This window comes from Onychostruthus taczanowskii, unplaced genomic scaffold (assembly GCF_017590055.1).
Source record: "Onychostruthus taczanowskii isolate IOZ18803 unplaced genomic scaffold, ASM1759005v1 scaffold22, whole genome shotgun sequence".
NCBI classification, from domain to species: Eukaryota; Metazoa; Chordata; class Aves; order Passeriformes; family Passeridae; genus Onychostruthus; species Onychostruthus taczanowskii.
This window is the reverse complement of record NW_024499462.1, coordinates 2,909,168-2,936,897: the sequence shown is the minus strand read 5'-3', so window position 1 is coordinate 2,936,897 and position 27,730 is coordinate 2,909,168. Positions and strand designations below refer to the sequence as shown.

The 27,730-nt window shown below is 38.5% G+C and overlaps 1 protein-coding gene across 4 annotated transcripts in view; it reads right to left on the bottom strand.

The window, feature by feature from the left end:
- Positions 1–27,730, bottom strand: part of JMJD1C (jumonji domain containing 1C) — a 161,799-nt gene that overhangs the window by 100,393 nt on the left and 33,676 nt on the right. For 3 of the 4 annotated variants that reach the window (XM_041404712.1, XM_041404702.1, XM_041404707.1), the window contains exon 2: positions 8,866–9,030. In XM_041404712.1, coding sequence (XP_041260646.1) covers positions 8,866–9,030 — 165 coding nt within the window. The remainder of the gene's footprint in view (positions 1–8,865; positions 9,031–27,730) is intronic. The other variant, XM_041404704.1, reaches the window with a different exon arrangement.

Below are 27,730 nucleotides of genomic sequence, written 5' to 3'. Positions count from 1 at the left end.
TTGGAAAACAGTGTCTGGTCCTGACTGCAACATTTTTTACTTTATTGAGACACGAATTGCACCTGAAGCTCCAATGTCTCAGCTGTATGAGAATGGGAGGAACAGGAATGCACCAGGCCCTAAGTATCCACACAGTCCTGTAACCTACTGAAGTACCTTTTACAGATAAAGTCCTTCATATTTTGGGTGGGTTTTCCACACTGCTATATCTAAATTGGATATTGAGACTTCATACAACACATCATGGTATTCACTGTTAAGCACAGAAGAGACTGCTGGAATTCTGGGAAAGAAGAACACGAAGCTCATGAAATTCTAATTATGCTTCCCATAACTTATCTTACTCAAGTAAGCATGATATGAGCAGTGCTTTAGTATTGCACAGCTGACAAGTTATTAATGCACAGAAACAGCAGTGGAGATTTGAAGAGTGGGTGGCTTTCAAAATTAGCTGCTAAATGGATTTGACAGGTGTAAAGCCCAGCTGCTCCTCCTGCCATCACAAGAGAAACACTGAGCAGTATCTGGGGATGGAGGTCTTCTGGCACAGCTTTCCTTCATCTGGACAGCCACTCTTGGGATGGAGGACAAGTACCATGCTGACATCTCTCTCTCAGTGTAGGGACTCTCAACAGGTAGAGGTCAGAAGATAGGCTTTTTTAAAATGTTTATATACATACAGAGAAAAATATTCCATTTGTGTGTATATCTGTAGACACAATCTATAAATACACACACACACACATATAATGTATAGATTTACATTATAAGTCATAATTGATATAAACAGCAACAAATAAGACGAGTGATGAGTCTGATGGAAATACACAGCTCAAGCTCTGGTAACTGAATTTCCACAATACTGTACTGAAATAACCACCTGCATTCTCCAGCCTATATCCTGCTCACTGTGGTATTTCCAAAGTAGAACTGATCTTTCTAATTCACTGAAAAAGTGCAGATGATCTAGGTAGCTACAAAGCAATTTGTTTTCTTCAGCACAAGTGAAAATTTTTTTTCTCATAAGTGCTGTTGAAAAGAAGAAAGAAATCAAATACTTAAGACTTTCAAGTGAATTCCAGAGAACCCAGCATACCTTGTAGCTCTTCTACACAAAGAGGCTGTGCAGTAGTCAGCGCTGAAGCCAACGTGTGAACACAGTTCAGAAACATCAACACTAACTGCAGTCTAGCTGACTGGGCTAGCAGCAGGAGTATAACCATATCCCAAATCAGTCTAGGTTTCAGTTATAAATATCAATATGCAAGCAGGCACCCTGCTCTGAGCTCCCTGCAGCTGTGACTTCAACTGCTCTGCTTCAAGTGCAGAGCTTGAATATGGAACCTCAAGATACTTTGTCTTTTACAGAAAGACATGTAAATCACCAGCAGCATTTCACTGCTGTCTGACTTGGGAACAGGTGCAAGAGACAGAGGCACACTCAACTGGAGCATTGCTGAGTTACAGCTGGAGGACACTAAACAGTATCTAAGGCTTTTTACCTGGCACAAGCCTTGGAGAACGGGAAGTGCTTTACTGGCAGGAAAGAACATGAGGTACAAAGACATCTAGGGTGCTGTGACATAATAAAGAAGATTTCTCTAGATGAGCTGCCAAAATGGCAACTTCCAGGCCAGTATGATCTATGTGAGTTGTGGTTACTGTTGAAGTCTTGAAAATACTCAATTTTGTTTGGAACTCTGTAATTTCTATAAATTAAATTAACATTAAGAACTATTATTAGCACAGCACTTAACTAAAAAAAATAATTTATTTTATATATGTAAGCATGCTTTTACAAAACTAAACCCTTTCACACAAAAAAAAGCATTCCCATTGCTTACAAGTGCAAATTTAACGAGAAAGTAAAAAGGAAGCCTGCCATTAGCCAACATCTTAAGAGAAAAAACTTTGGAACAACCAATGCAGTAGTGTAAAGTGCACAGAAAGTACCAGGGCCATGTGGAAAACAGCACTGCAGTGAGGCTTTCCAGCCCATCACTTATTTCCAGAGTGGGAAGCCACAGGGCAACACCCATATTTCATAACAAAGCATCTGGGGAGGCAGATTCCAGTTTATTGCTCTTCATTTGGGGCATGCCCTGGGAAGGCAACAGCCTCTCCCTAGAAGGCTGCACAGAGAGCAGAGACTGCCAGTAAGCAGCAGTTCAAAAGGAGCAGGTGCCAAAGTACACAGGCGGGATGTGGTACTGCCTGAGATGTTTGTTTCTGTGGGAATATTACAGTGATGTACTCTCCAACAAAGTAATCTTTGAACCATCTCCAAGTGCTGTTTCTGCATGTTACTGTCTTTCACAATGCAGCAAAAATCGGGTCATTTATGCTCTGCTGAGTCAGTTACTTGAATTTTCTCTTCCCCAAGCTCTAAAGTTTTCCAAGAAGCTGACAGCTTCCAAGTATTTTCTCCTCTATTGCATATATCTTATCTTTACCCCATATTACCAAGGGATACAAGCACTAGAATTTTGATGCAGGGAAAGGAGTACCTGAAAAAACCACTATTAGTTTTTGATTGTTTTCCCTGCAAGCTACAGCACTTCCTCCCCTGAAATTTGAAATATCCTCAAAGTTTTTACTTATTTTTAGGACTCTTCTCTCTGCCTTATTTTCCATAGACACAGTAATCCTCTGTGAATTAATTTCTTTTTACTGCTGGAGTATTTTGAGTGTCCGCTGAGGATTTAATCATAGTATCTGGAAGGGTATACCTCTATTTTTCACTGTGCAGAGAGAAAAGGCTGCAATGAAGTAACTGAATATGCAGGGGAAACATCAGCAATATCTATAGAGGCTCCTGATTTTGACAGGGATCAATCTGAGCCATGGGATCAACTTACAAAAGAGAAACTTACTCAGAAATGCTAAAATTAGATCATCAAGACAAAGAAGAAAACAAATCCTTGAGAGAGTGAAAAAGTGCTAGTGTGTCATGGTATAAACAGAAATGAAAAAGCAACCTGTTCTACTTTCCATTATCATGCCAAAGATAAAGAATTTGATTTGTCTCAAGAAGATCTGAAAGCCCTGTAGAAGCTCGTTGTACAAACTGTAGACTTTCTTCTTTAATGATGACACAAATGCCAATAAACTGGCACTTCAAAAATATTTCCTTCATAATCCAGCACAATCAAGGCAGCTGAAGCAGAATGCAGTCAAGCCAAGGGATTCTGCAATTGACAGCTGGGACAGAGGGGCACAGAGAGAGGAGGGAAAAGGCTCCATAAGGTCAGAGGGCAAGTCTTCTCTTCCATGTACCCAGGAATGCTTCTCCTCACTTTACCACCAAGTGCCCTAACGTGCAGACAGCACATGAACATATTGGGCTCATTGACATCTAACCAGAACAAACATCACTGCCACCAAAACAAACCTCATCGCATTCTTCTGCTGAAGATGATCTCCTCATTAGCATGACAGTCAGACTGAAGGCCCACAGTCCCACATGTGCCACTGGCCATTGTAAATCAGCTCCAGATTGTCACAATGGAAAAAGGTTCGTCATTGCCAGTGAAGATTCCCTCTTTGTCCCTGTTTTTGCTATAAGTCTGCTAAAACTCTATATTCTTGCAGAGCCCTACAGAGAGACCCAGGAAATACTGTTCTCAAGCCACTGGTTTAGCAAAGATTTCACTTGATCCAAGAGAGACAGGCAAACAGGCATGCTCGTTTTTTTAATGGGGCAGGTTGAGTTGTTCTTCCAGCCTCCCTACCTTAGGAGATAGGCATATTCAAGATCTCCTCATGAAAACGTATTTTAGCTTTTATCTATATAGTCTTCAGAAACACAGAATTGCAGGAGAACCAGTTCTTGCTGTATCCCAGCCCCAAAACTCGGAGTGATAGTTACTGCAGACCTTTGTATTAGTTGAGACCAAAGGGCAAATCTGTTGGTCTGACAAGGTGAATACTGTAAAGCTAATGAAGCATTGTCTTCATATTCAGAGCAACAAACTACTATGGTTTCTTCTGACTTATTACATATGGATTCATACTGAATTCCCACGCAGCACTGGTTGGTTTACAGGTATAAAAAAAGGCAACACATGCTTCACAAAACAAGGCATACCCAGAGGAACACATGAAACTCTGACTCATCATCATCCCAGCACGCAGCTCTGCCCTGCCAGCTAAATGTACCATTCCCCAGTCCTGTTTTTCATCACTGCATACTGAGCCAAACTGTTTCCTCCTTTGATATCTACCCTGCACAAGACCACCAGTTTCTTCCAAAATGAAAAGGCCAAAATAAGACACTTTTCCTTTTCTGTTCTGTAACATCCTCTTCCTTTCTTGTTGCAGAAGTTTCTCATGTGTGTTCTCATTCAATGCATTCACTTTTCTCTATATTCAATTCCAACCCCTTGTGTTCTCCCAGATCCTTTACCCAAAAGTACAGACTTGCCATAACCTATCAACCTCAAACTCATTTAATCATAACTGCATTTTCCATTATTCTTCTTCCCTTTTATTCTTTCCAAGATGATGGAACATGATTCTTAAAATGCCTGTCTGAAACATATTTCTTTCCTTCCTACCTGTAGACCTTCAATAATAAATTTTCATTTTAGTATCATTCATGTTTCCAAAACCCTCTTCCCAAACACAATTATTAAGAAAAAGACACTCAGCCCACACCTTCCTGTACTTAAAACACGTACAGTTGATGCTGTGAAAAAATGTGAATTGCTATCTATGTTTCTACCATAGTGCCCTCTGCGAGTAAGTCTGAGACCTTAAAACTTTTTTCCTGCACATTATTCTATTATTCTCTAAAATGTCTCTAGCTGCTTCTATCCTTTGTCATCTCATTTTCTCCCTCTACGCTTTATTTCTAGATATTTTAATGTGCAATTAGAGAGGCAGTAATTAAATTCAAACTGACAGCTCACAGAAGCATTCTGTTCAGTCCACATTAAAGCCTTGGCTCCAATTTGTCACCCTGCCCGCACACGTTCTTCCATCTCCCTCTTGGCTGCTGAGGGGATACCACCATACTCCTAAGACTTCAGACTGAATTATATCACATGCATGATTTTATCACTGATCTCTAACATCATAGTACCCAAACTATTTCCACATAGGAAAATTAATTTACCCTCCCTAAAATACAACCATTCTTTGTCTACCTACAGGTCAAAAAATTTTATTCCACATGTCAATTGCTGCAAAGGTATTTCTGAGAAATTCAAAACCCAATTCTGCCTCATTTTTGAAGTACTGGTGATTCCCCTAACCCATCACTTTAAGCCTACCACTCCTGTCTTTTTGTTTTCTCATGACATGCACCCCCCTTATTTACCAAGCCAAACTGATACCTTCAATTTCAACACCTTATCTTGGCAACTTTTTTTAATCCCTTAATGTGAGAAGGCACACCACTCATTTCCACTTAGCTACAAGTTTTTTTCAGAATCCATACTTCTGCTTTTTCCTATGCTAATACTTTGGCCAAGAAGTTCTCCAGCATTGACATCAGTAAAGCATCTCTATTACATTAAGGTAAAAAACAAGCACTGTTCACCAAACATCCTCCTCCCCAATATCCAGGCTATACATACACTACCACTGCTTATCACTACTGCCATTTCTTCAGGCTTCTTGACAGTCTTTTCTTCTGTGATTGCAAACACCTCACATGCAAGGTGATTTCTAATTACACCAGCTAGGCTGCCAAGTCCTCCAGTGCTCCCAGGAAATCATCTCACAGGAAGGAAAAGCATTTGATTAGAGCGTGCACAACCTGAGGCACTGCAGTTCCTCCCTCCTTCTCAGCCCTGCACAGTGGCAGAGGTATCCAGTCTAAGTCATCACAATGAAGCTTGTTACTGGCAGTGAGGCTCCAGGTTCATTTAGGGCCAGCTCCTCACCTGAGGCAGGAATTTCACTTAAAAAAATACAATCTCATCATGAGAGAAACTGAATTCAGGTGATACTCTACCCCTCTCCTGTTACTGAGTTTCTAAACAAGGAGAAAGAGACAGTGCTTCCCATCTCCTCCCTTTCTCAGCCTGAATATAGAGCCTAAAATCTTAAAGCATCATTACACAAGGTCAATAGATGCTCTGCTTTCAGGAATAGCTACACCTCAGGCACTCAGACATTTTAAAATAGCAACATTTGTGAACAACTTACATTCTAGAAATTTCATCTATGAAGTGGAGATCACACTGTATCACATAACTGAGTGATGAAAGCGATCAGTAACTGAAGTACTCAGACACTAGACTGGCAACTACCCACAGAAAGCCCCACAGCAATTGCAGACCTTGTCTTCTGATCAGGCTTCAATACCATACAGTAAATACAGAGTACATCAATCAAAGAAAAGAAGGTGATAAGAACCACTGAAATAAAGAAGCAGTTTTCATTCACTCCACTGAAGGCAAAGATCCTAGAGAAATACTACATGAAATTTTCTAAGATACTGCTTTGCTACATTTACGTTAGCATTCAAAGTGAAGCTGTACCAAAAACTCTTATTTCAGTATGATTTTGTTTTCAGTATTGTATGATTTTTTTTTCAGTATTGTCCACATGCATGAGAATGCTTGAGAATTTTCCTTTAAAGGCTATATCAAGACTCAGCTTTTTCACAATATGCCTATTACCACGTCCACACTTGGGATTTCACATAAAAGTGCAAATATTCCGACTGCTGTTTAGCAAATCATTTTTTTTTTTTTGCTCTACCAGCTTTTTCATGTTTTCTTATTTTTAGTGAGTCTTGTTTTGGAAAATAAAAAACAAGCACACACACATCCCACCAAATCACACCGCACAAACCTTCACAGAGCTCATCCACCCCAGTGCACCACAGTGTTTTGATAGTCTGGTGACGAAACCCAAAAGTTCCATGGCAGTTTGAGCACTCTCACTGCTCCCCACGCCATGGTGTGCTCTGAGTTGCTATTGATACACAGCAAAACCTTGGGAGGTCTCTGTAGAAGCAATCTGCTCTAACTACAGCTCATATCCTGTATCTGCACTTGCCCTCAAATATGTTTTTTCTGGAATGGATGACTAGAGGGTTTGACTCAGGAAACAATTGCTAGAACATCTGTATGTAGGCCAAGTATAAAGGAGGGAATTTCTGAGAATTTCTCATCCTTAACAACTGAAAACTGTGACCTGAAGCTATTCGAGCCTCACTTCAGCCTATATGATTTCAATTTTTTAACTGTAAAAGCAGAAGGCAGATCTTTTGAAAATCCTCATTCTCATGTCTATGAGTTGCCTCAAGAATGCAAACATTAAAAAAAAAAAAAGAAGGAATTTACACGATAAACAGGGAAGAAAAAAAGTTTTTGCCTTTTGCTGGACCAGCACACATTTGATAAAAGTGTCTTCTAGAAGAAAGGTTTAACCAAAACTTTCACACGTTAGCAAATACATACTTGTAACCTGGGGACAGGATCAGCAGCCAGACTAGAATACTTTATAGAAATACACCCCCTCTAAACCCAAGAAGGCTCTCTATCCTAGAGAGTGAGATTAAAGGCATGTAAAATAGTTTAGTGTCTAAGTACTCTGCTAAGTTTTGAACAGATTTTAAAATACCCATCTCAATCAAGGAGAGATGGGTGGCTTCAAAGAGCAAATAACATGGCTCCCTAAAACTAAAAATTCTTGCTCAAGGATATACTAACTTGCCTGTACAAGCAAATACATGACTCAGCCTGTACATCCAGAAAGTTACCTTGCTATACTCAAGTACATTACACAAACATACAAGCTGAGTCAAGTAGGAATATTAACTGAAGAGTAGTAAGTCAATCCAAAATCATCTATGACTTTTTTGACCAGACTGCTTCATGACTGTCAGCAGGACTGTTCCCACCCCAGCTTCAAAAAAATTATCCTACAATAGCATTCCAAGAAATGCATCAGGTGTTCAGAGACAATAATATGAAGAGTATATTGAAAGGAAACAGATACAGCAAAAGCCAGAGGGAAAAAAAATCATCATCTAAATTCATTATGACTGTAAATATCTAAACACCAAGACTGAAGTTACAGATATTAAGCTTATTATAAGATATATCTAAGACTTCCCTTCATCATTCCCACAAATTTTTTGGAGGCCCCTTTCACCCACAAGACTGTGAGGAATCTTCCCCAACTGTACACACAGCAAAACCATCCAATACAGTAGGTTCCCAAAATCTCACATCTATTTGGCTCTTCTGAAGACTTTGATAGCACTACTAGTTTCTTTGGAGAAAAAGGCACACATGTTTATTGCTTTTTAGATTATCTCATCAGATATATCTCAAGGCATGTCACAAATGCACACAGCCTCCTAGCAGTTATCTCAACAGCTTTAAATGCTTGGGCACCAATCCAGAAAGAACAGAGTCACAAGTATCACCTCATAAACCAGGCAAACAATTACCACTTATTTGATTAATCTTTTCTCATCTTTCTGAACTCTGACCTGAATTTCAGATACCTTCTTTGTGGAAGCTGAGGGTATCACAAGCTTAAGGGTTTATTTTTCACCTTAACTTCAATCCTCCCCAGAGCAGTAAGATGTGTTACTGGTAAGTTTATATTTGTAAGATGCTTTGACTATGTAAAGTGACATTAATCCTATTATGTCACTCAGAGACCACTTTTGCAGTGCTTCAGGTTGATTCAAAAAGGAAGATGAGTGACTATTATCACATCACTCCACCTCTCCAACACCAACATGCTTTACTAGTTTTTTCTTATCCTTTTCTTACCCTTCTCCCCCCTCCATGCTCACCACTTCCCATCATCACTGGAGTAACATAGACAGTTTCTTAAGGACAGAATTAAAGAGAATTAAATGCTTTAGTAAATGCAATTGTTAAAGTATCTTACCAATGCAGGCCATTGAATTTGTTTGATCTTTGATCCCTGAGTCTGGCTTGGGTCCTTTCTTTTCGCCCAGACCAGCTGGTACTCCACCAAGAAGGCTGCAAAATCTTCATAAACCTTAACCCATTCTCGCTTTTCCCATTCAAGGTCATCAAATTCCACATATACCTGGGGAAATTGAAGAAACAAAAGGACACATTATTGGATATACACAGCATGTGTTCATCTACATGCACCTTTCAATGCATACATTGAAAAATTTAATGCAAGATCTTCTTTATTACCCATTTTAATGCTATAGTTTTGAAATTATATATTCAGTTCCTTCACCACAGAGGACAGTTTTATTGGCAGTGCATCTGTGATGAAGAGAGGAGAGCTACTAAAACATTACCACTAACATTGGGTGCCTTATCTCATGAACAAAAAGCATTACACTAAGTATTTAATAGCAGCATTCAAGTAATATATACAGCTATCTACATAATCACTAAGTTTCATGAATACATCTCATTTTCAGTTCAAATACATGTCACGTAATACAAACCAACGATATGGTTTTAAGGGGAAGAAAAAAAGACATCAATTGGAACAGCACCAGAAAGGACATCCTGAGCCTGCAGACCTTGCTACTACAAGCCAGTCCAACACACAGCAGCTCACAGAAGCAGCTCAGTTTCCTCCTGCAATTCAGCTCAAAAAACCAAACCAAACAAGAAAAAATACCACCACATTTTGTTTCCACTTAGGTTAATGTGGAACCAGTTTGGAACTATTTGATCTGGTGCTATCCCTGGCCCTCCCCAATACAGAGCAGCTGTCCCTTCTCCCCTTGGCTGCATTCTTTAAACCACTAAGTTACATACACCACACCTTTTGCCTCCTCTTGTGCAGAGCAGAGGGATCTCAAAGCTATCCAAAAGCTAGCTGCATTACCAAACACAACTCTAAACCCATTACTTTTCAAAATTACAGAATTCATTTTAAATTTAAAAATAACTCAAAGTACTAAGTTGTTCTCGTTTCCAAATTATGAGAAATGTCATAAGAAAAAGCAGCTGGCAAAATAAAAAAAATGCCACTGTTTGTTACACTAAGCAGAGAAGAAGGGAAGATGCTTTCCTACCCTTCTGAACTTCAGCCCTCAGCCACACCCAAAGCAATTTCCAAAACTGGAGTTTCTTCCTCTATCTGCTTCTGAGAACTAAAAATCACTGTCACAGAAATATTCTTCTCTTTTAGATCTGGTTAATTTTAGGCCTACAACATACTTTCTTGTCTAGACTTTCTGTCTCACACTATCAAACGTGTACTACACAGTGTTCCTTCTCATCTTGCCCTTCTCCCTTCTGAGTACACAACTTCAATTTTCACCAAGCCACTTCTCACTCCTGTACCCAAGTTCATCATGCCAGTTTCCCCCCACAGATACTTTTAATCCATATTACTCCCACTTCATTCCCACACACTTTACTTTTCCCTTTCCTCTTTAAAGCATCAGATCAAGAAAATCCTCTCACCTCCACTGTTCATTACTAATAGCAATTGCCTCTTATTCTAACAAAGCAAGTAGAAAACAGCAGCAAAAAGTGTTATCACTAAAAAAACCCCACTTTTTAATAATTTTATTTCTAGAAACTAATTCTAAAATACGTAATAAAGTTGCAGAATATTCATTCCTTAATCAAAAGAGTTAAGAGGAACAGTTAACAGTAAACAGAGTAAAACTTTAAAACACTGGCAGGAAAGCACATCAGATCCCAAATCATTCTAGCAGCATTCATTATCTTGTATTTGCAGCTACTTTGAATCCTTCTGGAGAACCATTTATTTGTAAATTTTGTCATTTGATCAAGTCTAAAGACAACCTTCAGTGACATAGCACAGTTAAAAATCACTCTCCAAAATTCACCTTCCTCCTACAAATTCCACTCAATTATTTCAGACTGGTCAAATAATTTTGTTTTAGTATCTGGAAATACACTTCACCTGGGTAGTCTGTAGCAAGGTGTTAAGAGGTTAAGCACCAGACCTCACACAACAGCAGATTTAAAAAAAAAAGAGGAGGCAAGGGGAATGAAATGAATAAATATTTTTGAAAAACACAGATAAGTCTAAAGCAGAGTTAGCAGTTTAGAAACAGCCACACTAAAACATACTGTATCTTCTGGACACTGGCCAAAACTTGTGGATAGCTGTGATACAATCTAGTGTTTGTGTGCAAGTTTTGCACCCCAAATAAACCAAAATGCGGCACAGCGACAGTGGGAGTTACTGCTGAGCTATCTGCAGTCTCCTGGCACCATATAATTAGATCTTCAAAGGAGCAGTTCCAAGAAAAGTGGAGAATGGAGCATGGCACAGAGCCAGTCTGCCATGGCTCAGGGCACCATATTCCGCCTCTAGTTCCACACACACAATACTGGGGAATCACTTCTGCCAGCTTCCACCACTTTCAGGTTTCCATGCCAAGCCTATTAACTATCTGCTGGCTTTTTAAAGTTTATTTTTGAAAAGCAGAAGCAAGAGACACAAAATGCAGTGCCCAGTCATTGCCCATTCTCTGTTTGGCTGGGAAATTAATTTTTCTAAGGCAACAGTGAAGCCTCTGAAGAATAGAGGCTTCCCCTTTCTCTGCACGCTGACCTCCCACACAGAGATGAGCACTATCTCAAACAGCACAATTTATGAAAGGGAGTAAAAAGGGAAAAAGATGAGGAAAGGAAGCAATCCAGCAACCTACGCCAACAAAATATAATATAGAGCCAAAGTTAGACCCTCTAAGGAGTGCAAAGCCTAAAAATATTTCATCTCTTTTGCTCCACTGACAGAATGCTATACAGCAAGAAACTCTATGACATTTGCCTCCCTAAGAATGAATGTTGATTTTGAGATTTTTCAGCCAAATTTTGCTTCCTTGCCTTGTCAGCTATTTGTGAATAGATATTGTATGTTTGTGTTCCCAGAGCAGCTGAAGTCTTCTCACCACGTATGCATTCTCTTGAATAAAAAGGAGAAAATCCCACTGGGATGATATTATATTTATAATTGGCATTAATGTGCTAATTTTGTAACTCGCTGCTATCTTCCAACAGGAAGCAGCATAAGCTTTAGCATGCTTTTCCAAGTAGAGCAAGACAACACATTTATTTCCAATGAAGTCAGCCAAGCAATTGCAACAAAATAGTTATTTCAAAGCCCAAACACAACAACCATGGTGAAAACCTCTACATGCAGCACTGTGATTGAGTTTTCCAGTCATTTCTGCTCCAAATAAATATGCCTGACCAAACAAATTCTGAAACCCTTTAGAACTGTCATGAAAGCACTGCTGACTTCCAAAAAATTTGACTTGAAATGTTAAAAAGCAAAGTCTGTGCATCATCCATTTTCTTGAAATTACTGGTGTGCCATGTTACCCAAGTTCTGTTTGCTCTCCTAAGGGAAGTGAGTTTCCCCTTTATCACCTAATGATGGTTAGCAAAATGTTTATTTCTAGGAAGAAAAAAACCCAAGCAACCTCTCTGAAGATATTTTCAGAGATGTTTTCAATAGGGCCAAGAAAACACTACTTTGTACAATATTAAATAGTCTTTCATCACCACCAGTTTGGCTGCTGACTTCAAGGTGAGCCTCAGAGTGCATCCCCCTGGGTTTCACTTCTAACACTTTTATATTAAAAAAGACAGAATATTATACCATGTTCAATTATTATGCATATACACTTTATAAGCAAATTGTAAGTGTTGAGAACTGCAGACTCAGATGCTAAATATTACCTGTGCAATTCAAACTTCTTAGTTATGCAACTTAAGATAGACCTAGACCTCCTAGCATGTAATCAAGATTCAAAAACTAGCTGTCAGTTTTCCAACCTTGTGATGTATTGCTCAGGTGAACGCACAAATGTAAACCTTGTATGTAATTTAACAGAAATTTACTTAAAAACACACAAGTGTAGAAAAGCATAAATAATAATAAATAGAGTATTTTTACAATGGGAGGGGTGTTTTGCTTTTACAATCCATGGCACCATCATCGAAGGAAATCAAAAATTTTGTTTGACACCTCCAAGTTATACAAAATAACTAAAAGAACCAGAAACTACATTGCAAGATATCACAGCAAAATTCAAAAGACAAGTCCAAATTAGTTCTTCCCTTTGTTAAATTCCCCAATGTTAAATGCAACCTGCAAATTTTCATTCTGGGGAACAAGCATTCTATGGGATGTTTAAGAAAGGCTTATTCTTGGCCGTGTAACAAGGGTTCTGGGAGTTTCTTGGTTTTGAAAGAAAATCTACCTGCAGGAAAGAAAACCCAGGCAGCCAAGGGAGCAGGCAGTACCTCCTGCTGCTGCCACAGAGGTGGAGGGAGGCAGTGAGTCCAGGGATGCCACACTGAACCACCTATGGCAGTGATGGGGGCTTGAAATTGCCAGCAATGTTTCTGGAGTTCTGAACCCTGGACAACTCTTGACACCTTGCTCAGCTCTGGTGTGCTTCCTCAGCATAGTCCACAGCTGAAAATTAAAACAAAGTACACTAGAAACTGAAAAACTTGTTCATGTCCTGATGGAGATGGATGTGATTGCCAAACATCCAGCTGGTATAAACTAAGGCTAGTTGTAAGTACATAGGGAATGGAGACAGTAAGGGTGCTTCTATAAAACTTAATCTTCCCATCCTGTTCCCAATAGCTTTGGCTTCTCAAGTTTTTACAAATTGTTTCTTTCATGGAGATGGCATTACCCAGCAGTCAAGGCTTTCTAAATATATCTTAACCTAATCAAATGCAATCAAAGCACGAGTTACTATAAAGCAAAACAGCTTAACACAGGAAAATTATTACTGTTATGCAAGTGCTACCCATTTCCACATGGAAAAGTGGTCAAATAGCAACCAAAGGCAGCAGTCAGGATTTTTCTTTAATAAAGGGCTTCAATGTTGCTTTTTGTTAGCAAAATTTCCTCACTCTTTCACATTAGCATTTCACAGTCACTCTACAATAAAAAGAGCTCATAAAAAGCATTTTAAAGTACATTGGCATTCTCCACATAGCCTAAAAGCAATTGAAACAGCTGAAATAATAGCAATAGATTGGTCTTTAACTACAAATATTTTAGTATTAGAAGATGGGGTTTACTGCCTCTATGTATTCTTAAAAATAGCCAGCAATTTTACTGCAGATCAGACATGTTCATTCACTTATATTTGCAGTGAAGAAGTGCCTAGTTTTGACAAAAAGTACTAAATGCACCGTGTATTTTTCAGCCAGGGTGACTAGATACCCATAAATACCACAGAAAATCTCTAGAAGACCTGAAAATGTTCTTGACAAAACTGGTATTCCACAATTTAAAGAACATAATAACTTGTCTCTAAAATGCAAGAGCCCTGCCTCTAACTCTCAAGCACTAGAAAAAAAAGCTGTAGAATCAGATGTTTTACAGCCATGAACACTGAAAGCTCCTTAAAAGATGGGACAAATTAGCAGTGTGAGTTATTTTATGCTATTTCAGCTCTTAAAACATGAAATTGTTTGAACAAATATTCAAATCGGCACATCTGTTTTGATTATTTGTGGAGTTTGCAAGAAGCAACAAATGTAAGGGCAGAAGATTTAATTTTCTATTAAATGAGAAGAGAAAGTCCTGCTACTTTCAGATGAGCTGTGGAAATCAAAGGGACAATTCCTCAAAGATTAAATCCTGTTTTGATATGCCCTTCTACCATGAAACAGCATACAGATAATTGTGAAGACTTAAATTCTCTGTTTATTCAAAAGAAAATGGAATAGGTGTAGTATCCCAGCAGCAGTCCTCAATCATAAGCTGGAAAGTTGAAGTGTAGAAAAAGAGAAGATGGTTCATTATCTGCAGAGTATTAAGTCTCTGTTGCTTCAGGATTCACAACAGCCTGGAAATCCCCTCCTTTTTTTAGTACAAAATTATTCCAGGTCTGTCCAGCAGGAAAGCACCAAGATTTACTTCCTCCCACTGAAAGACCACACATAACAGCATCCAGCTACAGCTCCTCTGAAATGCAAGGAGACGATCCCTCCAAAAGCACTGTTCTCATTACTGAGGGAAGAGTGAAATCTGCAGCCTCAGGATCATCTGCTCAAGATGCATAAAACTACAGAGGAGTCTTTGTCATTGCTTGAGTCACACAGTGACAGACACTCAAGCTGAGGCCACACTTGTACTGCCAGCATTGCTCAACACACTTCGGAAATAGCAGAATAAGGAAGACAACCTGCTCTCTCAACAGGCTCCTCAGAGGTACACACTCACTGGAAGACATCTCAAATGTATGCCACGTGCAGAAGGGAACAGGGCCAGATGTAGCAAATACATGCTCCAATAAACATGGATTTTCCAGGTATCTTCCTTATATTTAGCCTTAAAACATAAATATCCTACAAATACAGAGAGGCCTTGAAACAAAACAATTATTTCTTTTCAGAAAAGAGTAGTCTCAAGGTACATTACAGGGTAACAAACAATCAACATGTACAGTTTATGGTTCATTTTCAAACCTTAACTCTGCATTCCCCAAAATGCATGCTTGAACAGTGACAGTAAAGTAGCCTCTGCAGAAGAAAAATGCAGCAAAAAAAATGGTTGCAAAACTGAAGAAAAATACCAGTACTATTGCAACAGCCTGCTGCAGTCTGTAGCTTGGATTGCTAAGCAACCAGCACATCACGTAGAGCACGGAGGAGAGATTGCAGAGAGGATGACAGAATAAAAAAGCATCCTACTTGCAGGCCCCAATACCATGCTTGAAAATAAAGAAAACCATCTAACGCAGCTATGTGACTTTCATCCCACAATTTAAAATGCATGGTCTGAACAGAAAGATGAAGGGAGAAAATATATGATCTACAATGAAATGAAAGGGAAAACAAGCTCATACTTTTCATATGTGAGTTTTAAATTCATTTCTCAAAAAAATACTTCCCTCTGATGAAAAGATAATCTACAGGAGTGCCAAGTTTTACTTTGCAAGCTATTTAAATCACTGTGTTTAAATGATTTGGTGTAATTATTTTGCAAATCTTTTTCCAAATTCAGATCTTAACAGCAAGTGAAGTGACACACAAACCAGAAATAAAATCATGACTCTACTGGACCATTTACAAAGTCTGAGTAAATGACTGAGTCTTTACAAAGAAACCAATGGGGCACAACTAGCCCCATTTGAAAGATGTTTTACATTCCAGACATTTACTGAATTACTTATACCAAGTGAGAAATAGAAGTGACTTACTATTTTAAGGAACCACAGCCTATTGAATCATAACTAGGTAAAGTATGCACATCACACAAAAACCTTCTGGCCCTTCAGACTTGAAAAAATCTTTCAAATGCTTTTCACTATTACACAACATGGGAAACTTTTGCTATACCTAAATTTCTAAATGATCATGTCTAAAGGCAGTAGTTAAGAAGAACATATACTATAGAAAGCCTGCACAATCCATTTAAAAATAGATTTTTGTTTTCAAATCAGATGTGATTTTAAATAAGGTAAACTAAAAGCCAATTTAAAAACTTTAGTGATTTAGATGACTTGTTAATTAATCTGTGCTAATACTAACATTTGTAATATCACATTAAAAAGACCAACACCTGTCATTTAATAAGGAACCATTATTGCTAAGTTTCAATTTTTAAAAGATTATGCTGACTTTAAATTGTATATATCTGTCATTTGAAGATGTGACTAAAACCAACAAAAAATAATTATCAGACTATTTAAGACACTAGATATTAATGGATTTAAGTCAATTTTTACAATGTAATGGCTTATTAATGAAGACAAAGCTTGTTCACCAGACCATCAGCAATCACAATGCACTATAGGAGGATAAATTAAAGTGATTGGTGAAAGGAATAGGTCACCTCCTAGTCAGAAATCATCAATTGCAGTTGTTCCTCATCCCCAGTCTGAGACGGAACCAGAAATCTGCCTCTCCTGAGGCAAGAAACTTAACCAAACAACCTGGCTGTAGCTGTGGCCAGCAAGGTATGGCTGCAAAGCCACTCATGGGGAAACAGCTCAGCTTCTCCTCCCGAGAGTCTAAATTCAGTCTAAATGCACAAAGCTGGCACTTTGGAGATGATCAGAACCTGAGCATGGAGATACAGTTCCTTGAGTTTTTCTGATGTCCCACTCCAGCTGAATAGCCCAACCCTGAAGCACTGCTAGAGGGAATCAAGGGAAGTGCTAAAAGCACAGACTTTCCCTATTTCTACCAACACAATCCAATCAGCCATCCTCCACAGGTGAGGAGCCAGAACAGCCACCCTTCCAAGGCTCAAAGGACTGACCCTGACTAAGGACCTACAAGCACTTATCACTTTCTACCCAGACAGAGGTTCAACCTGATTTATATGCTGTGAGAACAAGTGGTGTCCTCCCAAATCCACAGCACAGACACTGATTAAACACTGCACTTTGGAACAGCAAATCTTTATTTGAAGTGAAACTGTAAAAGAAGAGAGACTGTAAAAGAAAAGCAAGGTTTTGAGATGAACTTTTGATACTCATACTTGGAAATCCAGGCTAGGAAAGACCAAGTGCCTCTCAGCTGTTCTGCATGCCCACATCAGTCTCCAGACAGCAAGTCAAACAAACCAGGAGTGGGCTCACCAACAACTTCCTTTTTGTCAGATAAAGCCAGAGATATCAAAAAGACACCAGCAAATCCTTAGCACAGTGACAAATCACCAGAGAAAGCTGGCTGGTAGATTTTGTTTGTACTGGAGACATTTTCTCAAGGCCTAGCTCATATCAACAGCAAAAATTCCAGCAGACAAACTCACACAATTCATTGCTTTCTTTGGTCATCTTACAGGAATTAAGACAACTATGGAGGACTATTCCAACAGTAACCAGGAAACCAAGAGAAAAACTGAGCAACCAAAAAGAGACCTATATTGGCATTTTTATAAATTATTGTCAATTACAAAATGGTAATTTTCTGTATTCTGACAACACAGTAATTGATTTTGTAACCAAGACTGTTAACCTCAGGCAACAAGCCAACCAAACAAATCTCAGAGAGCAGATGAGAAAATAGCAGTAATAGTTACAATAATCATAATCTTCTGAAGCAAGACAAAATGTTAGTTGAAATATTTATCTACTTCATTGATCATCTGCTAAAATCTTTGGAGATTTTTTCCAGGCCTGTTTTCCATTATAAGAGGACTAGAATATTTGCGTAGAGAAGTTAGTGTACCGTATCAATTACTTTAAAGCATTATCTCTTATTGGAGAAGAACATGTTACAGTTTTAACAGTGATTTGCTGTCCTCTTTCCTCCAATTCACATGCTACCTATAACCACACTATAAACAAGTTCTGGTTTGTCCTGGTTTCTCCTGGTCCTGACAAAACCACCTCTAAGCAGAGCAATAAAGACAAACAGTTTCTAAGTTCTTCCTAGCTAAGATTCAGAGATATTTGACTTTGGCTGTTTTGCTCAAGTTCTAATTTTTTTTGAATTCTGAATTATTACAGTCTTCTCTTGTAGTCTTGTGACCGTATTCAGTGCTATCTCAAAAGCTGAATTACTGTTTTGTTGTTTAAGAGCCAACTTCATGTTACCACTGCAGCCCCTGAGTTTCAACCACCTCTACAAGCCATCTTCCAATACTATATCTGTTTCCTTCATACCTGTCTAGTCCTTCACACTGGAGAGTCATCACTCACTCAAAAAGACTCCCATATAAATTTTCTGATTAACTAAAAACTTGAAGACACCTGCTAACAAAAGATTCATAAACAAAACTTACCCAGGTCTACTTCTTTCCAGTAGGTTACGCGCAGCATAAAACAGAAAAGTGAGACCTGTACTCAAGAGGTTGAAGCTTCAAAGGATTAACATATAGACTTTTAAGGTCTAGATGATCTTCCTTTATTTTTCTATCTGACAGCAAACTGCAAGGCTAGACTTTACAGAGAAGAATTGGGTCATTACAGTTCATAGTTCACCAGAGCATAAATGTCCACAAACTGGGATCAAAGTTCATTCCACTCTGAACTGAGATATCTCCAGCAATTACTAAAAGGCCATGTGAGCAAACATGACATCAGGAAACAGCCTGCCAAAGGTAAGCAACATTCTGGGAGCAGGAGAGGAAATGTAACCATGGCTTCCTGGGGTTTCAGGCTGTCTTCTTCCATATCCTCAATCAGCTCTTTGCCATAATGGCCACTCCTGAGTCACAGATATCTAAATGTCTGAGCAAAAAAATTACACCTCTGTAAATAACAGGTAAACTATACAGAAATACAGTAGCATGGTAAGTAATTTAGGAAATCATCTTTTCCATTGCACAATCTTAAGGAAATGGTTTACATCAGAATGAAGACATTAGCAATGTGGACAGTCTGGTCCCAGCTTAATAAAGCACTTAACTTTTGTCAATGTATTTCAAAAGTCTTGTAATAGTCATTTGCTTGTGTTTAACTTTCTTATTAAAAAAAAAAAAAAAAAAAACCACCCAAAAACATCAGTTACTGCTGGCGAGTTGGGAGGTTCTGCCCTCACTCCATGACAGCAAGGAAGAAGTCACAATGTCTGTGCTTCATACTCATCCTCTAGACAAGAGTACAGTCACTTCAGCCCAGTGGTGCCTCCTCTGACCACAAATTCCTTGGGAACTCAGATTATGTTTACATGACACTGAATGTGTTGCAGATTGAATGCCAGGGGGTTTTCAGGTGCAGCTGAGGTGTTACAAGACAAATCGTGCTGGGTCATAGAACTACAAACACAACCAGCTCCTCTGAACAATTGCCCACTTTGTTGTTGCAGCTGCTAAGGCTACAGCACAGGAGGAATGGCTTCAAATAAACAGAATTACTGATGCAGAAAAGCTTCAGGAAAACAGGGGTGAAAAGCACTTAAGGTTACAGAAACCACGCACAATACATACATGAAAATTCTCTTTCAACGTGTTTGTCTACTACTGTTTTTCAGAAGAGAGACTTGTGCTCTATCATCTAACATCACTTTTTGTCCTTCAATAAAATTTCTCAAAAATGTGAGGTCATTTAGCGTTTACATCTTGAGCATTAACTAACTTATTTCAGTATCACAATTGTCCAAACTACAGAGAAATGTTTGATTTTTAACTTAATTGCATGATCGTTTTAAAGCCTTCAGAATAATTTGTTAATTAGAAATTGTCCTAGAAATATTCAATGTACTTCAACACAAAAAAGTGAAGGCAACGAAATATTATGCATTTTCAGTTTTCCTAGTAGTTCCTTTCAAAGATCTTTTCAAAGGAGGAACAATAGATCCATTGATAAGACCAACAGAACAACAGATCCCACAGATAACACAATCAAACCCTTAGTGCTTAAGGCCAGAAGAAAAGACACAAGAACAAAATATTGGCAATGAGTATACATCAAAAGCTGCCTAATGAACTAAATTAATCACCTTAATTACTGCATTAGCCATCTCTGGGTAACTTAGTAGTGAAAAAGTCAGACAGTCCTTGTCACAACAGCAAAGATAATATTTTTTAATCAATGGCATTTTAAAGATTGTGATGATAAATTAAAAAAAAAAAGTTTGTTTATGCACAATGGTTTTACAGACTGTAACTATAAGGGCTGTCACTGGGATTTAAAAAAAAGTCCTCCCTGCAATTGAAAATGCTGCAGAGAAGAGAATAAAAAAGCATTAATTCAGAACTGTACATAATTTTCTCACCATCTGTTCAAGTTTCTGGAACAAAACAAGGTTTACTGTATGTCCAAGACAGCTTTTAATGCTAGAAATGATACACACAATAAATGTACCACAAAATGAGGGCTGGTACCCTTTACTTCCTCTTTTCTCCCCTTTATTTCCTCACTATCATCTTGCTTATTTAAAATTAAGATTAGTTTTTTGTATCCCCTGAATCCACCATCTCTATACACAAAAAATGCAGGACAACTTCTCGCAAGTTTCAGCACCCATCTCTAGCTGGAAGTTTTTTTTCCTGAGGAACTCCTTGAATTCCAATACTCACACTCAATCTTTAAAAAATGTATGAATGTAACTAAGTCCTTTTTTGTAACAAATGTTAGCACAACTTTATCTATTCCAAGCTCTCTGAGTCAGAAAACATCTTGAAAACAAACAAAACCATCCCACACACCGCAACTGATTGTGTACCTACAGTTCCACAGAATACAAACAAGACTTTTGGAAAGACACCAGGAAATTAGGTAGGGGCCTTCATGACCTCCTGAGGTAACTACAGCAAGCCCAGCCTCCCTGCAGTGAGGAATTTGACAATTTTACTGTATTGTGATAAATCAGCGCAAGAGAAGATAGAGCATAGTCACATCACACTTTTCCCATTCCCCTAGGGAATGAGCAGTAAAATTACTGTTCAAGTTAAGGGACACGAGTGTTCCCTTCAGGAAAATGAAAATAATGTCTCACAGTGTGTTCTACTACAGTCATGAGCTGCAGAACTATTTGTGGTATCAGATAACTGCAGTTTTCATTGACAGAGATAAAGAAGTTAATCTGTTTTCAAAACATATCAGGGAATGACAACTGAGGTTTCTACCTTGCTTTGCAAAACGCCTTCTGCTTCTCTCTATAAACTGTTAAAAATCTGGATGCTATTTCTAACAGCCCGTCTCATTTCCTTGTGAATTGTATGCAAAATATACCTTCTGCAGCAATCAACTTACTATGCATAAGAAAGGAACAACTACTCATGTGGAAAAGTCCATTTAGCATTCAAGACAAAAGCAAGACAGAGAGGTCTGTCTCCTAGAGTCAACAAATATTAATACTGCAATAAATTAAAGGAATATGCAATAAATACTTTTGAAAGTGATGTTCATTATTGGATTCCTTACAGCTTTTTGGTTCATTTATGTCACTGTGATACAAATAACTCACGTATCACAATTATGAAGAGCTTTAAGCACAGCCAAGACCGGCAATCTTGCAATTTTGGTACACTTTGAGTAGACAACAGTTGCCAGCACTTCAGACAACCACATATAGCAGTATTTTTATTCAGTGCATGTACGAAAATTAACTGCATGGAGATGGCCAAGGAGGGGAAAAAGCCAGGTTTTTCTCCCATGCATTTCACTTCCCTCAAAACCAGTAAGAAGGATGGAATGTGACAGCTAAAACCTATTTTCTTAAGTCTCCCTCTCAGGGTGGGAAGGAGATCACCACTGATGAACCAGACAAACAAATATTTCACCCACTCAGGGAATCAGTTCAGTTCTACCATCTCCCACTACCTCTTGTTTAGATCAGGAAATGAAAGCTGAATAAACAAGACTCAGAAGCAGCATTAAATGTGCTGCATATAAGCAAGGACAGCTTTGCTAGTTTCGCTTATAAAAAGGAATCAGAATATTAGTTATATCCCAAAAAAACTTCATCTGATTTGGTACATAGATTATTAGATAACAAAATGAGCTGCCAAGGAATTTTGGCACAATTTCATGGGAATCATAAAATAAAGAGACATACCTGACAAGTTCCATAGCACTGGAAAAAATTAAGTGTTCTTGAGCACTGAGAGCAAAGGGCAAAGATTTCCAGGCTTTGTAATGTATGTGTCTTCTCTTACCATCACATCCCTTCCCTCCTAATACTCATGTTAAAAAAAAAACCCAAAAAACAAAACAAACCCAAAACCCACAAAAAAACCTCCACAACATATTTTCACAGGATACGTTGGATACATTTTGCCCAAGAGTCCACAATAGCAGGACTGGTTGTCAAGACTACCCCTTGTTCTCAGTACAGTCTATTTCCTTTACAAAATGATAATAAAAAAACTTAGAAACCTCACCCCATCAAAATTTTTTTAAAAGCACACATGTATACAGGATACCTAATGCCAAGACAAGATCAGTCCTCTTGCAATTATTTTATTTTTAAATTTAGAACCAGAAATAAACAACTTTGTAATTGTATTGTTCTCATTTCAAACCCCTAATCCTTTAAATAATTATTCTTTCCACAAGCATCAGACTGAAAAACAATTGTAGAGGTCTGAGGAAAGCCAGCACCTGCAGGAAAGGGTTTAATCTGGCAACTTCTGGTGTTGTTGAGTTATTCAACACATAAATCTCTTACTAAGTCCCACCTCTTTCCTGTAGTTCTAACCGTTGGAGTTTGAGAAAACAGACCTCGTTTCATGCTGAACTCCCACCACTGAGCAGCTGAATCTCCTACATTGCTTAGGATACTGTTCGTGAGAGCAGACTTCACATGGAGTCATGCAACATCCTGTTCCAAGCCAAATGCTCCAGATGGGATATGTTTCACTGCTGCCTCCCCCTCCCCAGCCCATTTAAGCTTGTTCTTTTTTCTTTGAAAGCATTTATCCCAAACTAGTGCTATAACAGCATGCTGAAACTGACCTTTTAAGAAAAATACTGACAAATTAAAATTTACTTAAAATCCAAATGTCTTATTACAAAAAGAAAAAACCCACACCACTTACATTATCAAAATATTTCCATTAGCTAACCAATTAGCAAAATGATGCATATAAGAAAATAAATTACTTGATGCAGCTCTACACTGCAGGAAAATCTGCCTTGTTTCAAAAAGTTTTCTAATCATTTCAAAGCTCAACGCTGTCACGCACGTTACTAATCTAATGGAAGTTCTCATCAACATAAGGAAAAAACTGTCTAGTCTGCTGATCACTCTGAATGCTGGCAATTTCTCAAACATCTGCTAAAGGTCAGATTTCCACTGCATGGAACCAATCAATGAAGCTACACAACAGTCCCAGCGCCATTGGAAGTGCCAAACAAAGACCACTGTTTTACATAAGCAAAGAAACTCAGCCTGAAATCTTCCAAAACACTACCAGCAAAGTCCTCGCTCCCGTCGCCACATAGTACTTGTCTACCTGGCAGCGGCTGCTACGATTTATTCTGGTTTTGCTTTTTAGAGCAGAACAGAGTTACTTAATGCCAGCCCATTTTTCCACGTTGTTAAATAGTGGGCAGCTGATACCACATACAGAGAAACATAATGGAAGGGGGGAAAAAGGGGGATTTTACTTAAATGTTAATCAACATAAAAACGAAGTTTCAGAAAACTGAATATTGATATAATTGGTGCCTTTGTTTCAACTCAGTGACTTCAACAATACCCCCCAACCCAAGTTCTAAAAAACAGATCTCAAACTTAAAAAACAGTCTGAAATCATTAAGTTCTCCCCTAAAATCCTTACTAAGCAACCTCAGAAATATAACCCAAATATGCTAGAAGATTAGGAATTGTAGGCTCCTGCTAAAAACAACATGCTTTTTATTTCAACAGCTTATCACATGTCATAAAACCAGTGCTTTAGCAAGAGTCCACACAGAAGAAATAAGTGATCAATTCCAACACTGCTGAAAAGCTGAGCTTGTTCTATTTTTACACATAAAACGTTATTTTTATATAAGGATAATCTGGCATTGATTTACAAGTACAGCCTTCTGCACACAGAAGAGAAGGGCCAGTAACAAAGAAATCTGACTGAATTCAGGGCATTATTTTATATTAATTATGTGCTACTAAGCGATCTTCAAACTACAAATTTAGGATTCTTTTCTAAAATAAGCCCAGTGGTGCTTGGTTAGCTCCTGACTCCCAGTCCTCCTTGCCCCCACTGGGACAGACCTACCAAATGGTCCAAAGGCCAGCACCCCAGGGACACACACTCCTTACAGAGGGCAAAGCCCAACAGAAGCATCATGCCAGGAATCAGGACATGGTGGGTGGGAGTAGATGTGTTCCTGTGTGAAAGGAGAGGGCTGTGCAACAAACACATACAGTGGGACATGGGAAAAGGGAGCAGCACTCCCACAGCAAGACCAGGCTCACAGGAAAGGGCTGTTTAACAGCACAAACAGCAAAACAATGGAAGTACAGGCTGCTCCTACAGACACCTACAAGAAAGTTTAAGTGGTATGATAAAAGGGGTGGAAATAAGGAAGATAATTCAGAAGTTCATAAGGTATCAAGAATGAAAATAAACTGCAGGTTGTTGCCCTGAGTGAGGCAAAGCAGCTGTAAATCTGTTAGAATCAGCTCTGCATTCTCCAGTTGCTTTGTAGCTCCAGAATGCACAAAACAGCTCCAGCACCCCAGGGACACACACTCCTTACAGAGGGCAAAGCCCAACAGAAGCATCATGCCAGGAATCAGGACATGGTGGGTGGGAGTAGATGTGTTCCTGTGTGAAAGGAGAGGGCTGTGCAACAAACACATACAGTGGGACATGGGAAAAGGGAGCAGCACTCCCACAGCAAGACCAGGCTCACAGGAAAGGGCTGTTTAACAGCACAAACAGCAAAACAATGGAAGTACAGGCTGCTCCTACAGACACCTACAAGAAAGTTTAAGTGGTATGATAAAATTTGGTATTATCCAATGCACAAAAATGAAATTATTAAAATTGAATTTAAATACATCTCTCAGATAACTGACTCTGTTAGTTGGTCTGTGTTTTTTTTTTTTTTTTTTTTTTTTTTTTTGGNNNACCTGCAAGAGAAAAGGAAGGGGTGGAAATAAGGAAGATAATTCAGAAGTTCATAAGGTATCAAGAATGAAAATAAACTGCAGGTTGTTGCCCTGAGTGAGGCAAAGCAGCTGTAAATCTGTTAGAATCAGCTCTGCATTCTCCAGTTGCTTTGTAGCTCCAGAATGCACAAAACAGCTATCACATGCCAGCCAATCTGACCCTCTGACCCTTAGAAGTCTACTTTATTTAACACAGGTTCACGCCTTAAAAATTTCCTTTTGTATGAACACCGGATAAGAACGCTGCCTACATGAAGTGTGAAAGATGGGTCAAACTAAAGAAATTGCCAGAAGAGAATGACAGAAATACTGAAGTCAAGTCACTCTTTTAGAATCAAAGGGAGCATTTTACCAGTGGAAGACTGTAGAAGACTGGGGGTTGGGGAAACACTGACACATGGACAAAATGACAAAGACTTACAAAACAACCTTTAGACGTTTAAAATATCATTAATTGTGCTTACCATAATTAGCTGTACAGACAGAAATGCAAACTATAACAACAGACACAGGCAATTCCACTTCTCTCAAAATTTCTGTTCAAAATTGCTACGCAATTGTCTATGTAAAATACTACTAGGAAGTTTATGGTTTTAGTATTTCAGTTGTTTGTGTGATCATTACATTCTTCCCCCATCCCAAAATAGCAATGAAACTCTCTGCCTTAACTTAGTAGCCCTTAAGATTTCAGTGCAATGCATAGAACTACAAAATGTGGCAAGGCGGTATTCTACTGAGTTGGAAGAGAATTACCACTTCCTGACATTCTAGTGGTACTGAAATTCTATTGGTACTGACATTCTATTTTGTAGTCTTGATCTTTAATTGCATTCATATTGTTTTATATCCTTTGTTATTCCAGTGCAAAATGAAATTAAAGCTAAAGACTGGTACATGATACTCTTAACTAGAGCTGTCAAGATGTTTTTATCTCAGAGATGCCTGCAGGTCTTTTGCACTTTCGTTTGATACCTTCTTGAAAATTTTGAGGAGCATAGTAGGCAGCCAGCTAATTTAATGGATTTTATTTCATTAACTATTCTTGCATGTAGCACTTGTAATACTCCCTCCTCTCCTCATTTGCAAGGACGTGAGTACTCAGTTATAAGAAAGCTTAATTGAAGTATCAAAATGAAATCAATTTAGAAAGCATAACTACACTCTGATCTGTGAGCACACAAACACTTAGATTCCTAGTTAAACTGTCAGCAAAGGCACCAGTCTGTAAAGTTAATCAAGCATGTCATATAAAGTAACAATTAGAGCAATTTACTCCTTCAGAAGACAACAGAGCACAATGGGAAAGAAAAAAGAAAAAGAAGCCAAAGTCCCCAAACTACCAAGGAAACTAAGAAAGTCCACACTGCATGTCCAACAACTGGGCAGAATCCAGAAAGCAGAACACTTGCTTGCAACATGAACACCAACAGATACAGCCAAACTGCCATCATGCACATGGTGCCTCTTATTTCACTGGAGATAAAATGGGATTAGAGTAACATCATCTGCTTACACAGATCAGGAAATTAAATTATCACTCTGTATGGTGCACACAGTACATTTATGGCCTTATTAAAGCTGAACAGCAATAGGACATGAGAATATTTCAAGGAGACAGTTATTTCTCTGTATCACTTCCACTTACTCTTTGAAAAATGCATTCAGTTCCTTTGAGCAACCTTTTTTCCTAAGTGTTTCCTGTCAGATCTAGCTGTTAGTGTCAGCCCTGATCCCATTTTTGTGAGACACTTAGGGGTACAGAGTTTTGTCACATTTCAAAAAATGGAAGGCAGCCCCACAAAGGCCTATCAGTATCCAGCTGTCTCCTGACTTTCAACCATTCAACCAATACTCCATTCAAGAGAAGCCAAGAAAATAAACAAACATCTGTGTGAGATGCTTCAGGGAAGAGCACAAGGAGCAGTAAGTCTCTGTCATGCTCTGTGTTTCTTTCAGCAGATCTGGACAAGTCCCCACTATAAAGTGATTTCTTCAAATTATATTTAGCAGTGTTATCACCACAAGGGAAGATGCAGCAAAACACATACCAAAGGCAAATCTTTGTAAGGATCACAGATCAGTGAGAGCTTGCAGAATTTGGATGCTTTTATAGGTAAGCATTAGCAACTGCACTGATATACTTGAGAATAGATTTTATTTTTAAAAATACTGTACTCAAGAAGCAGCCTGGCCAGACAGGAACATAGAATATATACATATATGAACTCAAAGTACTTACATTAGTTCACATCTCCACACATGTGTGTGAAAGAATATTG